Source organism: Pseudorca crassidens, chromosome 12 (assembly GCF_039906515.1).
Source record: "Pseudorca crassidens isolate mPseCra1 chromosome 12, mPseCra1.hap1, whole genome shotgun sequence".
In the NCBI taxonomy this organism is placed as follows: Eukaryota; Metazoa; Chordata; class Mammalia; order Artiodactyla; family Delphinidae; genus Pseudorca; species Pseudorca crassidens.
The window spans coordinates 24,991,813-25,007,272 of record NC_090307.1 but is presented as its reverse complement, the minus strand read 5'-3'; the positions used below and the strand labels follow the sequence as shown (position 1 = coordinate 25,007,272).

The 15,460-nt window shown below is 52.8% G+C and overlaps 1 protein-coding gene across 3 annotated transcripts in view; it reads right to left on the bottom strand.

Moving 5' to 3' along the window:
- Positions 1-6,535, bottom strand: part of SMAD7 (SMAD family member 7) — a 31,484-nt gene extending 24,949 nt beyond the window's left edge. Inside the window, exons 1-2 of one of the 3 annotated variants that reach the window (XM_067699151.1) lie at positions 4,328-6,535; positions 2,926-2,979 (exon numbers count right to left, since the gene is read on the bottom strand). In XM_067699151.1, the coding sequence (XP_067555252.1) occupies positions 2,926-2,979; positions 4,328-4,940 (667 nt within the window). In that variant the 5' untranslated portion in view covers positions 4,941-6,535. Of the gene's footprint in view, positions 1-2,925; positions 2,980-3,390; positions 3,413-4,327 lie in introns of those variants that run through there. The other 2 variants (XM_067699150.1, XM_067699152.1) reach the window with 2 other exon arrangements.
- Positions 6,536-15,460: the final 8,925 nt, after the last annotated feature.

The following is a 15,460-nucleotide window of genomic DNA, read 5'->3' as shown; positions in this document are numbered from 1 at the left end:
CGGGCACATCAGGTATGTGGAATGACTGAATGAGTGAGCCAATAAATGAGTGAATGAACGCATCATCTAACCTAACTCCTTGATCACGTGGGTTTAAAACCAGGCCTGAAAAAGTTAAGAGTGGCCTGAGTTAAAAGGTAAATGCAGGACTAGGTCCCAGACTTCTCAACTAGGCTTTGGAGGCTCGATCTATCTGCCAATGGTCACCTGGATCCCCAGCCCAAGCAAGTAGATGTACCCAGCAACATCCCCTCCCCGCCAAGCCATTCTTCAAATCTTTCAGACCTTCAGATACAGAGGACACAGGAAGCAGAGCCTACAGAGCAATCCCTCCCAGCATCCCCGCTCCATAAACTGAGATCTCATTCTAACAGCCTGCTCTTACCCCTGGTGTGATGGGGCTGGGGGGGGGGGGGCGGGTATCCTGACTTCTGAGAGCCTCAAGTCACAGCCACCCTACTCCTACATCCAGCCATGTCTAACACTCCTTCCCAGAAGATCCTGCTGACTCCGAACCAGAGTACCCAGGCCTCCCTAGTCAGGCCATGCCAGAGGCTGCAGCGGAACGGCTTGAACCATAGCAAAATGGAGCTCCCAACTTTCAGCCGGAGCATTCCTCCAGGGCTGCAGGGGGACCAGGCCCCAGCCTCTTCCCACTGCCTCTGCCCAAGCTGGAGACTTCACAGAAGAGATTCCCTTAGTTGTGCAACTGGTTAGGATTTTAATAGCTGTCCACTGTAAACCTTACGGCTGGTTCTCACCTAGTAACCCAAGACTAAAAATGCAACCTACGACTTAGAAACTTAAGAATGTAAGCAGCTTATCTAAGTTCCCCAGCCAAATACTCTCCCCCATGTGCAAGGCAGAGAGAAAAACCTGGGGCAGCATCCCATCTGTGTGTCTGACCTCAACATCTCTGGCTACAGCAGCCAACAAAACCAGGCCCAGCCCTGGCAGCCCTCCAGCGCGCCAGGAGATTCCCACCACAGGGGCTTCGCCGGTTAGCACCCTCACATCCTTACACAAAGGTGATGTTTTTCACTCCTTTTTTTTTGTTTTGGGGTTTTCTGGTTTGGCGGGGGGAGAGGAGGGTTAGATTTTTGCTTTGGAGTGTTTTGGGGGTTTTTTTTTTTTTTTTGGTTTTGTTTTACAGAAACGTTTTGGGTGAGTAACCAAGCTGTGAGTTTCCGATTGGCAGGTTAATCACTTCCTATTGGCCGATCCGGAGAACTCTTCTCCCCCTTGGAAATGGCACATTCCTGTCTTTGTGGCTTCTCTGTTTGCACACATTTTGCTACCTAATGTCAACACTCGCTAATGAATAAATATATCACTCCACTCGCTGAAAATGAGGTCCTGGCCTGAGAGGGTGACTGCTTGAATCCGGTGAACAGATCTGTCCAGGTATCTCTGCAGGAAACCCAAGAGAATGTAGTCCTTCTTTCCTATGACTTTAGGAAATTTCTCAGAACACTTCGCCCTCGTCTTCTTTACCCCTGGGGCCAAGGTAACTGGCCTCCCTCTTTCTCACTTTTAAGGAAAACCTCCAAATTTGAAGACTATGGAAGGGAAAACAAAAACAGGACAGAGAGAGCCCCTTGGAGAACTAAGCTCATAAAAGAATTCTTGAGTATTGATGCCAAAAACCTAGTCAACTTACATTCTTGGAGAAAACAGAGATTGGTAATTCCAGTTAACATTTGTTACAAATACAGAGCTGCTTATCTCCTCATTAATGACTATTTATCTGGTGTTTTGTAAATCGAAAGCAAAATATCACATGCTTTGCAGGCCACTTACTAGACAGGCACCAGGCAAGCAGCAACGCCTTCGGAGACTGGAGGGATCGTGTAGTTGGGGAGGGCTGGCTGGAGAGCACGGGCTTCTCTTACACCGTTCATTAAAGTATTTAATTCTGGACAACGCCCCAGCAAGACTTTTAATTAGTGGGGGAAAGGCCCAACAGCCAAAACTCATGAGGCGGAAGGACTTGTAGAATTCCAAGAGGGAAATGGGGCCCAACCCTTCACTTTTCCTTCTCCCAGAACCTTGGCAAAATAAAAATGTCGAAAGCGCTGCATTTGTCAGGCACCAGTGTAGACAAAAGTCACAATCCTTACTTTCAAGCAAAAGAACCTCCCGCTGTAAGAAGGGGCTCCAGGAAACAAGGGCCCATCGAAGTTGTCACCCTCGAGTCCCCGTTTTTCAGACCCTCCTCCCCTGGCACTGTCAACCTCTGCACTGCCTGCCAGAAGCTGAATGCAGACGAGCGCAACTGAGGTGGTGTCAGTCTCAAGTGGGGCTTCTGCCCCGGCCCCGTGCCAGCCTGTGACAAAGCACCAGGCAGGCAGAGCTCTGCTAGAAACTATTCTAGCCCTCACCAGGAACTCCGGGAAAACCAGGAGAGGGCTGTGGACTTTACTTCTTAACTTTTCTAATCTCTTGCTCCAAACCAAGGTCCGTCTCTGCACTTTTTAAAACTGTCTTCCCTCCCCCATCGGGTTATCCATTCTTCCCACTGAGATACTTCTGGCACTCACAACGTCTCCGACGTTGCCCATCAACCTGTCCTATTTGGCTCCCGAGATGCTTCGGCGTGGATCAAATTCCACGTGTTAAAAGCTGAGCCGACTTGGGTTATGGAGTGCAAATACATGAAAAAAGGAACAAAATGGAAATATCTAGGAAACAAACACCTTTGCAAAAAGATATGTATGTATACACACACACACACACATTATCGCCAGCTCCAGTCACAACAAAAACAGAAAAAACCCCACCAAACTTTCAACATCGGCAACCTATAACAACCTCGGGGAAAGTCCAGCGTCTCCCCACGCCGCTGCCTAGGCATACACATCCGCGTTCTAGAGACTCCATTTCTAACTTAAGATAGGAAGGATATTTTTAAAAGCATCTACTCACCAGTTGGTTTGAGAAAATCCATCGGGTATCTGGAGTAAGGAGGAGGGGGAGACTCTGGAATTAAAAAAGAAAGAGAAAATAAAGGCCGAGCCATGAGAAAGAGATAGAAACTTATGATAACAGAGGCATTCTTTTAGCCCAACTGTTTGTCTTAGCTGTGGGGGTTGGAGGCAGGGCCGCGGGGCGGTGATTGCCTTGATATTTAACTGTCAGATAAACAAAAGAGGCCGCCTGGCGCCAGCCTCGGCGCTCCGCTCCTCCACGTCTGCGGCCACCGCCGCCGCCGCCGCCGCCGCCGCGCTCGGCCGGCCGGGCTGGAAACCACCGGCTCGGCCGCGGCTCGGCCGAGGCCGCTCACTTCACAGGGCAGCAGGGCCACAAAGCCCCCTCCCCGTCCCAGAACTTCACACCCCACTCCCACCGTCCCACCCCACCCCCGCCCCGTCCCCCAGGGGTGCAATTCACCTCCGCCACCGCTGCTCCGCTCCGCACCCGCGCGGGGAACACGGGCTTCCCCTTTGCCAGCCCACCTGGGAGGTGCACCCCAAGAGCGCTGGTGAACTTGGATTTGTGGGCGCCCGATGTGCACCCCGCCCCCGCACAAAGACGTATTGAAAAGGGAATCAATGGAGGCCGGGAGTATAAAGAGGAGGAGACTGGGGTCTCAACTGAGAAGCAGCCCAGGCCCCAGGGGCAGCATCCTCACGGAGGCGCTGGGGACAGACCATTCTACAGTCAGTAACTGCTTTCCTGTGCTGGAAGAACGGAAAAAGCAGGGGGCACCCAACTTCTCCTGACTGCTTGTTCTCTTTCACCCTGGGGTGGCACAGTTTGGAGCAGATATCCAGCGCGACCTTCCATCCTAACTCTCCTTGCCTCAAAACCCAAAGCTGCGCCGGCCAGGGCAGTCTCCCGGCCCCTTGTGCCCGACGTGACCCTCTTTATTTACTAAAGGAGAGCCTTACTCTCTAGCCTTTACAACTGCTTCTCCCAGTCTTCCTTGGCGGCCTTGGACCGAATCCAACTCGGCCACACACCTCAACGCCTTTCCCAGAGCGGGGGAGGCGTGACCCCCACTTCTCTCTGCACCCCTTGGCTAATCCGGAAATGAGGGCATCTAATCTTTAACCCCCTGTGTGTAGAGTGTGTGCGTGAGCAATGCCCAAAGCCTCCCCTGCGCCCCGGGGCAAGAGAAGAAAAAAACTGGAAGGGAACCCCCAGGGAATACCTTTCCAGTTTCCCCTAATCCCTTCTCGACCCTTGTCCCCCAAGTCTCTTCCCAGGAGGAGATGTACACTCCCCTCCAGCGAGGTAGCTGCACAAACACACTGCCCAACGGGGCTTTTCTTGCACCACCTGAGCGCCAGAAGGAGGGGAGTGTGGGCGCAGAACAACTTCCTACCTAGTTCGCAGAGTCGGCTAAGGTGATGGGGGTTGCAGCACACCAGCTCGGGGTTGATCTTCCCGTAAGATTCACAGCAACACAGCCTCTTGACTTCCGAGGAATGCCTGAGATCCGGCCACCTGAACACTTTGCACAGCAGGAGGGGGAGCGAATAGGACGAGGGCGGCTGCGCGGGCTGCGAGCCGGAGGGCGCCCCCAGGCCCAGCCTGCAGTCCAGGCGGCCAGGCAGCAAGAGGCACGCGGTGCGCGTACCGCCGCGGGACTCCACGGCCTGGAGCAGCAGCTCCAGCTGCCGTTCCTTCAGTTTCTTGAGCACCGAGTGCGTGAGCGCCTTCAGATCCGCCTCGGCGCCCCCGGCCGCGCCGGAGCCCGCGGCTGGGGGGTGAGGATGGTGGTGACCTTTGGCACCTCGCACCGCCTTGCCCAGGCAGCAGCCAGCCCTGCCTGCGCCGCCGCCACCGGCCCCATGCGCCCGGCCGTCCGTCGCCCCTTCTCCCCGCAGGTCGCCTCCTCCTCCGCCTCCCCCCGCGCCCTCCTCCTCGTCCTCGCCGCCGGGCGCACGGCTCCTCCAGAGACGCCGGACGAGCGCAGATCGTTTGGTCCTGAACATGCGGGGCGAGGAGGCGAGGAGAAAAGTCGTTTGCCGGCTAAGGAGCGAACATGACCTCCGCACACCATGAAGAAGTCGGGTGCCGAGTTGGGGCAGCAGGCGCAGGCGACAGCAGCAGCAGCAGGGGCCCTGGCAGGAGCGGCGGCGGCCCGAGGGGCGCTCCGTGGCATGCGCCAGTCTCCCGGAGGCCGGGGCGCGCGCGGGGGCCCGGGGGCGCCCGCCGGGGCTCGGGGGCCTGCGCTCCGGCTGCCCCACCCCTCGCGGCCCGCGCCGTGCGCCGCTCTCGGGCCCCGGCGCACCCCGGAGGAACGCGGCCGCCGCTTCCCTGGGGGCGGCGAAGCCTACCCCGGTCGGCGCCTCCCCAAAAAGAGGCCCCCCCGCAGCGGCTCCCGAGTGTCGGGCTCGCCAGCCTCGGCTGCCTACATGGAAGATCCGCGAGGGCAAAAAACGAAAGGCGTTCGGCTGGGCTGCTGGAGGGAGGAAAAAGCCTCTTTCCCCCTTGCTAAGCAACTTAATTTGGGGGTGGGGAGAAACTGGCAATTAAAAAAAAAAAAGCAGGCACGCGATTTATTTTTTTCCTCTATATCCTTAGTAACCGGATCGCCTTGAATTCCGTACACACGAAGACTCGGGGGAGGGGGCTGAGTGGACTTCACCCCGCATGAGATGTCTGGCGAAATAAGGAAGCTCTCTCAAAATCTAAGAACCAAACATGCAAAGCCCAAAATGAAAAACACCACCTCCTCGCACCCCGGAGGCCTGGGGGCGTCCGGCTGGACCTGGGGTTTAAAAAAAGAAAATGTTTACAAAGTAGAACTAGACGTTTGAGGGGTGGAAAAAACGTATCCACGAGTTACATCCCCCTTTTTTCCTTGCAGAGCCCCGCTGGTCTTCCTCTCCTTTTCTTCTGCCAACAACAACAAAAAAAAAAATCGTATTTTTTTAATCCACAGAAAGCTTTGGCTAGGCTGCTTCAATCCTTCGCATCTGGGTGATTTAGGGTAGTCTCTGGTCTTTCCTCTTGCGCTCCCGGGGGCCCCAGTCCTCAGCGGGGACTTCCTCGGAGCTGGCGGGGGCGCAGGGGCAGAAGATGCTGCGGCGGCGGCTGCGCCCCGCGGGGCTGACAGCGCGGGGGAGGGCGGCGCGGCGGGCCGCTGGCGGGTCGCGCGCTCTCGCCCTCTGCTCTCTAGTGCGGGAACCGCCGGCGCCCCCTCCCCTGGCCGCGGCCGGCCGCTGGGGCTCCCCGTGTGGGCTGCTCGCCCCGACTCGGCTGCGGCCGCTGGAGGCCCCGGTGTCCCTCACGCCGCCTTCTCCTCCGAGACTCTCCTCGTCGCGGTCGGGAGCCTCCTTGTCCCCCGTCCGCCCTCTCCTGGCGCTCGGGTCCTTCTGCCGCCGCCGGGGGCTCGCCGCGCCGCACTCAGGGGCTCCTGGGCCGTGCGCTCGGCAGCTCGGCGCCGGCGGGCTGGCTCTGTCTCGGGCAGCTCTCTCCGGCGCGGCGAGCGGACCGAGCACGGCGCCCGGCTGGCTCGGCTGGCGCGGCTCGAGGACAGGTTCCTCCGTGCGCCGAGCAGGCGAGCGAGTGTGCTCAGTGCTCACAGCCTCCGGCAAGGCCTCCCGCCCCCGCCCCCTTCCCTCCCCCTTCCTCCCCCTTCCCTCCCCCTTCCTCCCCCTTCCCTCCCCCGCCCCCAGCCGCCGCCGCCGCCGCCGCCGCCGCCGCCGCCGCCTCCTCCCCGCCTCCCCCCCCGCCCCCCCCAGCCCTCTGCTCTGCTGGTTCCACTGCGCAGTGGCGCGCCCGGCTCCGGCCTCGTCACGTGGCCGTCTAGACACCCTGTCGCTTTAAAAAAAAAAAAAAAAGCGATTGTGTTTCGCAAACAACAGATCGGGTTTCTAAAAGCTATTTCTCCACCCCGCCCCCCGCCACCGCCACCCCCTCCCGGGTCTGCAGGGGTGGGGGGGGGACGAAAGGGGGGGCGAATAAAGGTGGGGAGCACAGAAGCTCCCAGAATCGACTGAGACCTGGCGGAATCAGAGGAGAAATGGAAAGACCCAAGAGCACCGAACAGGCTTCGCCGGCGAGTTATGGAGCGAAGCGAGCGGGTCGGTGGCGGATTTAGACCCGGACCGCGGAGCTTCTCAGTGGCTGTCCCGCGCGCGCTCGCCCTAACGCTTCATTCATTCGTTTTGTTTTAAAGGCCCTGGCGACGGATCCCCTGGCCGCCGCGCGGGAGGGAAGGGGGAGGAGAGCGCTGTCTCCGTTTAAAAGACATTTACACCGGACTGGACCAAGGCCCTAGGAAGTGTGCGCTGGAGGGAACAGCCGGGCCGCCGAGGGCGGGGAGGCGGCGCGAATGTGACCTCAGCGGCGGCCGCGCGCTCCCTCCCGCCCTCTCCCGCTCCGGGCTCGGGTTTCTAGGACTGCCTGGAGAAATGTGTCTTGTGCAAAGCTCTGGAATGCATTTGGCTGGCTGACGAGTTGCGAGGGGCAGCATCCTGGCGGGGGGGGGGGGGGGCTCGCCCGCCCCGCCGCGTGCAGGTTTCCTCCGGAGCCCGGAAGACCTCCGCCACCCCGCCTCCCAGCGCAGGAAGGTTACCTTCCGAGCAGACCTGCCTAGGGCATGCATATGCATGCAGGGCCTGTTTCTTCGCCCTCCTCGGCCCCGTAGCTTTCAAGGCGCTTAGAGTCAGAGAGTTTATCCCCTTACCCGAGGCTTTAGAGAAGCGTAGACCCAGCAGGCAGACTATTGCATGGAAATGGGTAAAGCATTGGTGGAGCAAAGGACCAGATTACGTTTACTTCGTGAAAACTGTTTGTAATGATTTAAATATATACGCATCATTATTGAGGAGGCCACTAGTTGGCATGGTGGTCTAACCTCGCATCTTATTCAGTGAAATAAGATTTTTTTAAAAAGCCATTTAGAATTGTGAGATCAGAACGACTATGAAACTCACTGGGGATTTTAACGAATCTTTAGAAAAGGTGAAAGAAACTATTTTCATTTTCCCAGCTAAGTTATGCTCCTTTAAAAGGCAAAGGCACAAAAATAATAATAAAATAATAATAATAAAGAAAAACAAAAAAGGCAATAAAAGTAATAAAATAAAATAAAAGGAAAAAGCACAGATGAATCTCAGCTTTATAGCTCAGCCCCTTCCCTTCCAGCAACTTAAAAGGTGTCTGTATGCTTAATAAATATTTAGGAATCAACAGACTTGAATAGACTCATTTGGACCATTTCCCCCAAACCCACCAAGAGCACCTTTGGAGATACAAAAGTGAGAGAAAATCATGATCATCTCTAGGCAAGGGACCCTGAAGCTCACTGACCTAGAAGACCCAGAAATGCCAAGCAGTGCAGAAACGTGTAGGACAGGGCAGCAGCTGGCATTCTAAACCTTGTAAGCCACATAGGCTGCAATTGTCTAAGATCATAATTTTGTTACAAATAAAAATATTGCTTATTGAAAAGGGCATTGAAACCTCTGTGTGTGTGTGTATGTGTGTGTGAAATTTTCTGAACAAGCAAGCTGCAAAGACAGCAGGAGAGAAAGCCCAGGAGAAAATGGATTTGGGTGATCCCATCATCATTGGCAGGGAAAGACAAAACAGGCAGAGATGGGATTTTTGAGGTATCTGGGAAATGTATAATACACTCACCTCAGAAAGGCTTAGAAAGAATACCTGATTCCTGGCTGAGACTCTGCCACTCACTGGTTAAATAACACACTAGTGGTGATATTAGATGAGCACTTGGCAGGGTTTCAACAGCTTTCTGGGCAAGTTTCCTGCCCTCTCCGGGGTCTCATTCCCTCTCTCTGCTCTGGGCCTAGCTAGAAGATGTTCGCTTTCCTGTCGAGGCTAGGCCAGACTGCAAAGTGACAGGAAGGACTTAAATAAGCAGTGAAAACGAAAGGCACAATTCTAATTAAGCTTCTTGGCTAAATGGAGAACCTGAAGGCTGGGAAATCTGGCCAATGGTGCTAACGCTATGGCAGGCGAGGCCGGAGCACGCACAGGGCAGGTAGATTTAGCGGGGGTTTCAGGAGTGGAATCTGACGTCACAGCTTGTCTGGGTGGAGCATGCATATTCTTGCAAAGATATGTTACCATACAGTGTAATTGTGGGTGCTTTTACTTCAGGTGTCACCCCTGTCTTGCCCTCTCCAATGGCTTTCCTCCTCCATTTTACTGCCCTAGGTAGACAAGGGGTGGGTTGCTGGGCAAGTACCTGCAGTAGTTGGTGCTGCTTTATAGCTCCCTGGCATCCCCTGAATCAGTTAACGTCCCAAGCCTTCCTGAGAGCCAGTCCCACCCCATTCATATTCTTATTCCTTTCCTTTCCAAGAAAGAAGCTGGACAGTAGAGGAACTCCTGGCTGGCTGGCGTGCCTAGAAAAGGAGTTCCTTTCCTTTCCACAGGCACAAATGAGACTGACGGGCACCCCATTTCAAACTATTCTGATCCTTGGAAAAAAAAGTTTAGGAGTTCACCAAACTATTGTGAATGAGTTTGATTCTAATCATTTGCTGGCAGGGAATATGGAATAAAATATCTCATTTGCAGTTGTTTATTTCCTGTTGTGGCTTCTATTTTCATCTTTTAGTCACTTTGGTGATAGTAATCAAACCCTAATCATGGTGCAGCCACAAGTCACGGAGACCAAAATAACCTGCAACAGAGTTATGACAAACAAGGATGGAGGCAGTGAAAGACCTGGCTACTTAATCACTGGCCCCCTGGCACCTGAAGGACTGCGGGAGCCGCCATTTGACTGACCGCTGGCTAAGCAGCTAGAGGAGAGAGGAAGCTGGAGGGAAATTGCTCCAAGGCCCCCCCGGTCTTGAGCAGTCAGGGCCCCAGGGTGCATGAGGAAGGAGGGCAGCAGAGTGCACAGGAAATGGAGGAGAAGCAGGTAAACCGTCCACAACTGCTGGGGGGAAATTGACATGAAAGAGAACGAGGAGGACAGAAAAAGAGAACCTGAAAACCTCTTGAGGACGATAAGCAACTCTAAGCAAAAGCTTAAATAAATACCTCATGTCTGGGCAAGACAGGATTCTTCCTTTCAGTACTTTTCTCATTTCCAGTGGTTCTTAGAAGAGAAGGGCAGAAAGAGGCCCCAAAGGACATGTGGGTGTGTTGATGCTGGGGGCCAAGGGCCGAAGCGAGGCAGGGGTGAGGATTTTTCCTTGCAGAAGCCAAAGAAGAAACAATTGAAGAGGCAAAAAAAAAGTGTTGGAAAATATCGACATTTCTTGCACAACCGTCCCTTGAAAAATGTGTGAGTGAGCCCTCAACCATCCTGAACTGGCAGCGATACAAATGGAAGTGATGGTTCATGAAAGGAAGACGGCATGAGTGAGGCTGATGTGACAATCAGCACTTCTTGGCGTATGTTAGAAGAAGGAGAACGTTAGGTGAATGAAGTGCATCTAATTCACAATCAAATAAAGATGCTATAAGCACTGACTCATCAAATATTCTTGTATTACAGACAGGCTGTCAACTGGTCTGTAACGTTTGCCAGGTGGCTCTCCAGGACACTCACCTCGGTACTGGGGGCTAGAGGGGGAGGGGCAGGATAAAATGAATGTTCTTATGAAGGAGACAAGAGAAACACCCAGAAAAAGTAAAGATCTAGGACAACAGAGACATTCAAATATATAGTCATGTAGATACAGTTTCCTCCAGGGAGGGACACTGGATGGCTGATGAAAATGGCTGGGAGGGAAACTTCACTGTACATAACTTTTTGTACCTTTTCAACTTTGTACCATGTGAATTTGTTACTTATTCAAAAATATACAGATTTAAGGGTTTTTTTAAAATCCCTGCCTGCTTTTCTTATTTCCTGAAATTGGCTGTTCTGATGTCCTTGTAGAAAAGGATGAGTTGGCGAGGTCCCATGTGGAACTGAGGCTGCAGACAGCTTCTCTCTCTGTGGGGCAGTTACTACAGGAAGGCTGATGACAACAGAGGCCAATGTGTCATCCCAGACGGCAAGGGTGGAGGCCGCCTTTTCATGACCCTGGCAAGAGTCAGTGAGGAAACACGCCAGTCCTAATCAAAAGTCGTTCTAGATATCAGTCAGGTGCAAGTCCTAACCCGGGGAGGACACCTCATACACACTGGCGTCTCTCGACCACAGAGGCACAGGAAGGAGCCTGCCCCATCTGAGACATATAAAGGTATATTAAACAGCCTCTGCTCTCAAGAAATGCACAATCTAGGAGAGGGCTAGAAATATAAAAACAGCCAGCCCTCGAGAACAGAGGCCCCTGCTCCGGAGAACAGAAAGTCAAGGAATTTATTCTGTCTGGGAGGGGATCTCAGAAAGTTTCCCAAAGGAAGAAATATCTGGAACTAGACTGGCTGAGTTGACAACCAGGCTGAGGTGCTCATGAGGTGAATGATCCTATTCAAAAGGAAAGCACGACGGAAAGAGACAATGGGTAGTTTTCTGTCCACTTCGAGCTCAGTCTTCAAAACTCAAGCCACACTTGTCACTTTGAGACTATAACTTTATAAACACTCTTAAGCCTCAAGGGGCTTAGGGATGGAGGTGAGGCCCCTGCAGTGGATGTTCAGGGAGATCACCTCCCTCAGCGTGAAGTTTTCTTTGTAGAGAGAAATTGCAGGCACAACACGACATCATCTGTAACCGCAGAGAACTTTCTTCTCGAACAGCTGGGAGAATCTCATGATCTCCACTCCTCAAATCAACAGTCAGGCCTCACTTGTGGCAAACTGCTTCATGTCAGGAGGCGATGCCAGTTTTAACACAAGGGAAGGGAAGAGCCTCCAGCGTGAAGCTGGCCTGTGATGGCTCAGCAATGGGGGTGCTTAGGTAATGGCCTCAAATTCCAACAATGAAAAACCAGGATTCGCCATTGCAGTACAGACAGAGAGACATACAGTTTAGCTGATTTCCACGGGCACTAAAAACACTGATTTTAAAGACGGCAAAGCAAGAAAATAAACGTTGAGCCTGATTCAGAGGCACCCCGATGAGCCCCGCTGTTATTCCTCACTCTCCATGCTGCAGACAGGGTCTTCATTTGAACTTCAAGACACAATGAAATGGACTTGAAGCTACCAAATTAGCCTTCACTGTTTTCTGATTTTTCCCCCTATTTCCCCCCCCTAGTTTTACCTTTCCCATTCCCCTGTCAAAAGTCTTTAAAGGATGACTTTGGTACTGAATTCTGCATGGTAAGTGCCAGTTAGCATCTTAGTGACGAGACATCCTGTTAATGGTGAATCAGAACTGGGCAGCCTGCAGAAGGGGTAATGTTTTGTCTGTAGGAGAGCAAAGAGTCATAGGTGACCACATACGCTGCTCCTGACACGTCCTGGGACCCGCCAAAGCAGCCCGGCCCCATGAGTGATGGCCAAGGCATTTCCACTGTGAGGACCTGTGAGAGCAGACAGGACCCCTAGCCCAGTTTTCAGACCGAAAATACTTTTCTGCCATTCCTAGCTGCAAGGCTTTAGGAGAGCTGTTTCCGTAGTCTGTCTGCCTTCCTCATACAACAAACACTGAATTAACAACGTCGTGTGTGTGCCAGACCCGGTGTGAGGCTCAAGGAACAAAGCCTTCACCACGGGGTTGCTGGGACGCGGCTCGGGGGCACACCGGACACATCGCCAGCACAAGTGCTATGTAAACGAACTGGTATACAGATGCTAATCATCATGATTATCATGCATTCGGAGGTAGGAGCCACCCAATAAACTAATTTTGCCTAACAGTCCAAGCCTAGGAAATGAATTTTTACAGAGATAAATGTCCAAGTGATAGGGTAATGAAGAAGGAAGCCACTCGTTCTAGTGTCTGGGACTTCGTGTGGGTTTTACTAGGACTAGTTGGGATGGTGTCAAAGAAGCAAGTCCAGGATCAGAGTTGAAAAACAAACTAATAAGCCTGGGAAATCTTTTTCTCAGGTTGAGAGAGGGGTAAGTGAGAACACAATAAAAAGTGTTTCTCATTCTTTGCTGGCATTACTGTGAGTCATGAATATTTTCCTATGTCCTAGAAATAACTTTCTGGTAATTATGACAAACAAGGAGGGAGTGGGACGGGGTCCACTTTTTTGGGGAAGGATATACCCAGTGCAGTCTCGATCCCACCTTTCTCCATAAACGTTAATTTTGAAGCCTTTCAAGGTGTGTGGAATATGATGTTACCTAGCATTGCTCACGTCTGGTAGACCCATAAGAGAAGACAAGGAAAACTGCGGTAAAATGTGGTGAGAGCCAGAAGGGATTTTAAAGGTTACATGGCTCAGAGTCCTCCTCTCCAGTCCAAACCCCAGAACCTGTCATCCATGGTCAAGTTTGCATAATATATGTTTTCTCAAATGCTAAATTATTGGGTATATTTAGTTTGCTTTTTCTATTTTATTGATTTTTGAATAGGTAATATATACACAGTCGTACGTAACTCAAAGAGGACAAAAGGGCGTGAAGGGAAAAGTAAGGCTTCCTTTCACCCAGGCCCCCAGCCGCACGTTTCTCTCTCAGGAGGCAGCCCCATCACAGCCAAACAGACAAAGTGAATCATGTGAAAAGGCCCATCTCTGCTTTGAACTCCAGTCCCATGTAGCCACCTGCCTTTTTGACTCCTCCCTTTGGATGTCTCAAAGGCACCTTGAGCTGATTGTGTCCCAAATAGGGCATCTTCCTCCGAGAATCTGCTTCTCCTCCAGACCTCGGCCCTCAGAAAACTCAACCGCCTCCACCCGGTGGTGGGAATCGAAACAGAGGACCAGTCCAGACAGCAAACTCTTTCTTCTTCATCCCGCATCCAAACCAGCCTTAACATCCTGTCAGTTTCACCTTTGAGATGCCTCTCAGCCCATCCACTCTTCTCCGGGTCCCCCCACTGCAGCCAGCTGGACACAAGCCACCAGCATCTCCCTGCTGACTGATGCACACAGCGCTTTCCTCACTTCCGCTCTGGCCTCACTCGGACCCACCAACCCCCCTCTGCTGAGGTTGGTCTTGGTGCTGGCCTGACTGCACCACCACCCAACAGTCTTCCTATAGCCCTTGGAACAAAGTCCCTTCCTTGACCTACAAGCCCTGAGTGGCCTGGCACCCCCTCCTTCCCCTTGCTGTCACCTCAGGACCTTCCTCCCACTCCAGGGCCTGGGCAAGTGCTGTCTCTCAGCCTGAGATGCCCCTCTCTCCTCTCCAGGCTCCTAAGCTTTGAGTTATGTCACCCCGCCCCCATCATTATGCAGCCTCACGGCCTCAGGCATCTCCTGGTGCAGCATTTCCTACACTGGAAATTTTACCTTGAATTCTGATTCCTTGATTAATGTCTCCCCCCCACCTAGACAAGTGTAAACTCCTTGAGGGCAGGAACCCCATATTACAGCACGTCAAGCACTGTGACTGACATAAAGCAAGCACTCAACCAATACTGGCTGAACAAGTGACTGTTTGACCAATAACGAAAGAATAAATCATTTCTTTTGAGATGATGTCCTTCTTAGTTTGAGGAATCAGTGTGCCCTATCTTTTATAAAATGGTGGTGATAATAGACCGTGTTTACTTAAAGATTTACTTAGGAAAATTAAATGTTGGCAACTGAACTCAGGGTACCTCAACTCAAAACCGACAAATTACTGCTTAAAGCCCAAGGATAGAATCTCAGATCGAGAGACCCTGGAGGAATCTAAATACCTTCCTGAGGAAGAAGTTGTGCCAAAGTTAAGGGGGCATAGTTAACACTCTCAATTACTTCCGATTCTGTGCCGTCTCTCCTGTCTGAGGATCATCACCTGCATTCCCTCAGCCAGAGCTCCAGGAGGATGGAGAGAAGATTCCCTAAAGTCGCCCACCTGGTTAGCGGCACTTTCAGGTCCAGCACTTGCCTGTCACTCCATCAACATGTCTCGACACCCAGCAGTGTGCAGTGGTCCCAAATGTCTAAAGGGCAGCATAGCAAATGCACAGGTAAAAAAGAAACAGAAAAAAAGCAGTCCAGGGGCTTCCCTGGTGGCGCAGTGGTTGAGAGTCCGCCTGCCGATGCAGGGGACATGGGTTCGTGCCCCAGTCTGGGAAGATCCCACATGCCGCGGAGCGGCTGGGCCCGTGAGCCATAGGCCGCTGAGCCTGCGCTTCCGGAGCCTGTGCTCCACAACATGAAGTAGAGTGAGGGACGAGGGTTGGTGTGTGCTGAGAATGGCTGTTTCAGGTCTGTGATCAGGGAAGGCCTGTCTGGGGAGGAGCAAAGATCAGGTAAGACCCTTTCAGGAAAGAGAGACAGCCAGGGCCTGGACCCTGAGACAGGTGAGCTAGCAAGTTAGAGGAATAGCTGGGAGGCCAGCGTGGCTGGCATGGTGACAACATGGCGAGAGCGATCGGAATTGTGGAAAGAGAACTACTGGGGGAGGGGGGCTAGATCATGCAGAGGCCCCCAGGTGTTCATGTTTGTTGAATGAATGTGCCGACAAACCCAAGATAACGGAGACAATTATGGTATCAGAGGAAGCACAAAGCACCCCAGCA